The following is a 2242-nucleotide window of genomic DNA, read 5'->3' as shown; positions in this document are numbered from 1 at the left end:
ATAACTCCAGCCAAGTGTGCAAGCTGTATTTAGGCTTTGTGCAGCTAAATCACAATAAACAATGATATTCAGTACATATATTTTGACTAATACATGGTTGGATTGTAAAAATGTGATTGTCTTAACTGGTGGAGAACAAATCTGGGTCTCTTTCCTGTTTAATATAAATGTTTCTCTGCTGCTTACACATGAGCTGAGTGAATGGGTGAATAACATACTTCTGGAGCTTGACATCCTGAAAATGTTATGCAATAACTAACTCTGGTGTTGGAGCAGGGAAACCCCTAAAATACGAGGAATAGCAGCCCGCAAGGACCAAGATTGGACATCAGCCTTAACTTGAATTTTTGTTGAATTTTTTCCATCTGTGTCAAATTAAAATTCAAGCACATTCGTGATTTAAGCCTGGGGTACACAGAAGACAGATGCATTGTGCCACGAAAGCGCTGCCGTTTTGGGGTCTCACAGGCATCGCTGCGCCGCTGAGCGCTTCTTGGAAAGTCGCACGATAGTCACAATGGGCTATGGGCAACGGTGGCACAGGAGTTAAGAGCTCGCCCCGTAATCGGAAGGTTGCAGGTTCGAGCCCCACTCAGTCTGACGCTGTCGTTGTGTCCTTGGGCAAGACACTTAACCCACCTTGCCTGCTGGTGTTGGTCGGAGGGACCGGTGGCGCCAGTGCTCGGCAGCCTCGCCTCTGTCAGTGCGCCCCAGGCTAGCTGTGGCTACATCGTAGCTCATCGCCAACCAGGGTGTGAATGTGTGAATGACTGATTGTGTTGTAAAGCGCCTTGGGGGGTTCCAGGACTCCAGAAGGCGCTATATCAAATACAGGCCATTTATTTACGAGAATATTTTAAGATCAATAGCAGTAGTACTAGGATCGTACAAGATCTTCTGCTTCTCGACTTTAACAATAAAAAGCTCCTTGTCCGTGCTTTGGCCGTTGGGTTTGTGCCGTAAAGCCATTCTGCGTCCTAATGTCTGTTGTAAACAGACACATCACGGCACTTGAAATAGAACTGGCGCCTATCTTCAGCGTCATGGTGTGGACCGGCGTTTCTGGGATGTGGTGTTGTGCTCCCCATGTAGCCACTCCCAGTAACTATAATGGCTTCTTTTTAAAATGACGGCACAGGCGTGACGTGGCGCAGCGGATCTGTCTTCTGCGTGCCCCAGGCTAGACCTACATGGAGAGTATGTGCTCACATATGATCTCACTAGCTTGTCTCATAAAAATAAACATTGTTGTGATCTAACCAAGATTTTAAAAAGTTTATAAACTGAGAACACCATGTTAATTATAATAATGTCTTTCAAGCACTTGCAAGAACACTAAGAACTGACAACTTTTAAAAAACAAACAAACGGAAAAACACAACACCAGGCACAAGATCACAAATACAAAAAAATGTGGCTGGCAGCTGTCATGGTGTGGTGTAGAAATCTAACCCACGACATACAGAATCAGCATAGAGATGGGGGTAAAGTGTTTAAATAAGAATTTATTAAAAGGGAAACCAAGGAAGCAGCATAAACAAAGCTGAGTTCTTCCAGCAGGGAGTCGGTGCGGGAAACCTGTGGACAGATGGGAGTTAGATCCAACTCGAGGAGGGAATAAGAAATCGGAATTGTGCGGAGGACTTACAGTCTGGAGAGGAGGGAACTAACTCGAGGGAAGAGTGGTCCGGTCTGAGCTGAGAGGGTTTTCCTGGGACTGAGATCCAAAAGGTGAGACGTGGAGGGAGCTGAGTTTGTGGAGATCCAGGGAGCTTAGGTGGGCAGCTGGAGGTGGTTCTGGCCAGGGAGCGGCTGAGACAAGCAGGTTGGAGATCCAGATGATAGGAGTTCCAGAGTTCAGCCAGTCAGAGATGAAGGTGGAGGTTTTATCTGGTGAACGAGAGCAGGAAGGGTAATTGCAAAAATCCAAAACACATCTAAAAATCTCAAAAGGTCCAAGAAGGCTCGAATATAGTTCTAAGAGGTGGCTTAGAAGGTACCCAGGTAGAGTAATCATCCAGCGAAGTGTAGAAGTCTCTCAGCTGCTTAAATACACCTGGCCGGCTGATGAGCAGATCTGCTGCAGCTTGGTTAACCTCCAGACACGCCCACCTGCAGAGGGAAAACTCAAGAAACAGGGAGTGACAGCAGGAATACACCTCAGACCGTGACAGTACCACCCCCCACCCCCCCCCCCACCCCCCCAAGGGACGCCACCTGGCGGCAGAGCAGAGGAGGAGGA

General features: G+C 47.5%; 1 protein-coding gene across 2 annotated transcripts in view; it reads right to left on the bottom strand.

Moving 5' to 3' along the window:
- Positions 1 to 1485: 1485 nt before the first annotated feature.
- Positions 1486 to 2242, bottom strand: part of LOC107394346 (mucin-3A-like) — a 6592-nt gene continuing 5835 nt past the window's right edge. For both annotated transcript variants that reach the window (XM_070546247.1, XM_070546248.1), the window contains exons 1-3: positions 2001 to 2242; positions 1649 to 1890; positions 1486 to 1578 (exon numbers count right to left, since the gene is read on the bottom strand). The exon at positions 2001 to 2242 is cut by the window's right edge. Coding sequence is in view for 1 of the 2 variants with exons in the window: in XM_070546248.1 (XP_070402349.1) it covers positions 2039 to 2242 (204 nt within the window). In the remaining variant the exon portion in view is untranslated. The remainder of the gene's footprint in view (positions 1579 to 1648; positions 1891 to 2000) is intronic.

This window comes from Nothobranchius furzeri, chromosome 17 (genome assembly GCF_043380555.1).
Source record: "Nothobranchius furzeri strain GRZ-AD chromosome 17, NfurGRZ-RIMD1, whole genome shotgun sequence".
NCBI lineage: Eukaryota > Metazoa > Chordata > Actinopteri > Cyprinodontiformes > Nothobranchiidae > Nothobranchius > Nothobranchius furzeri.
The sequence above is the reverse complement of the archived record's forward strand: the minus strand, read 5'-3'. Positions and strand labels throughout refer to the sequence as shown.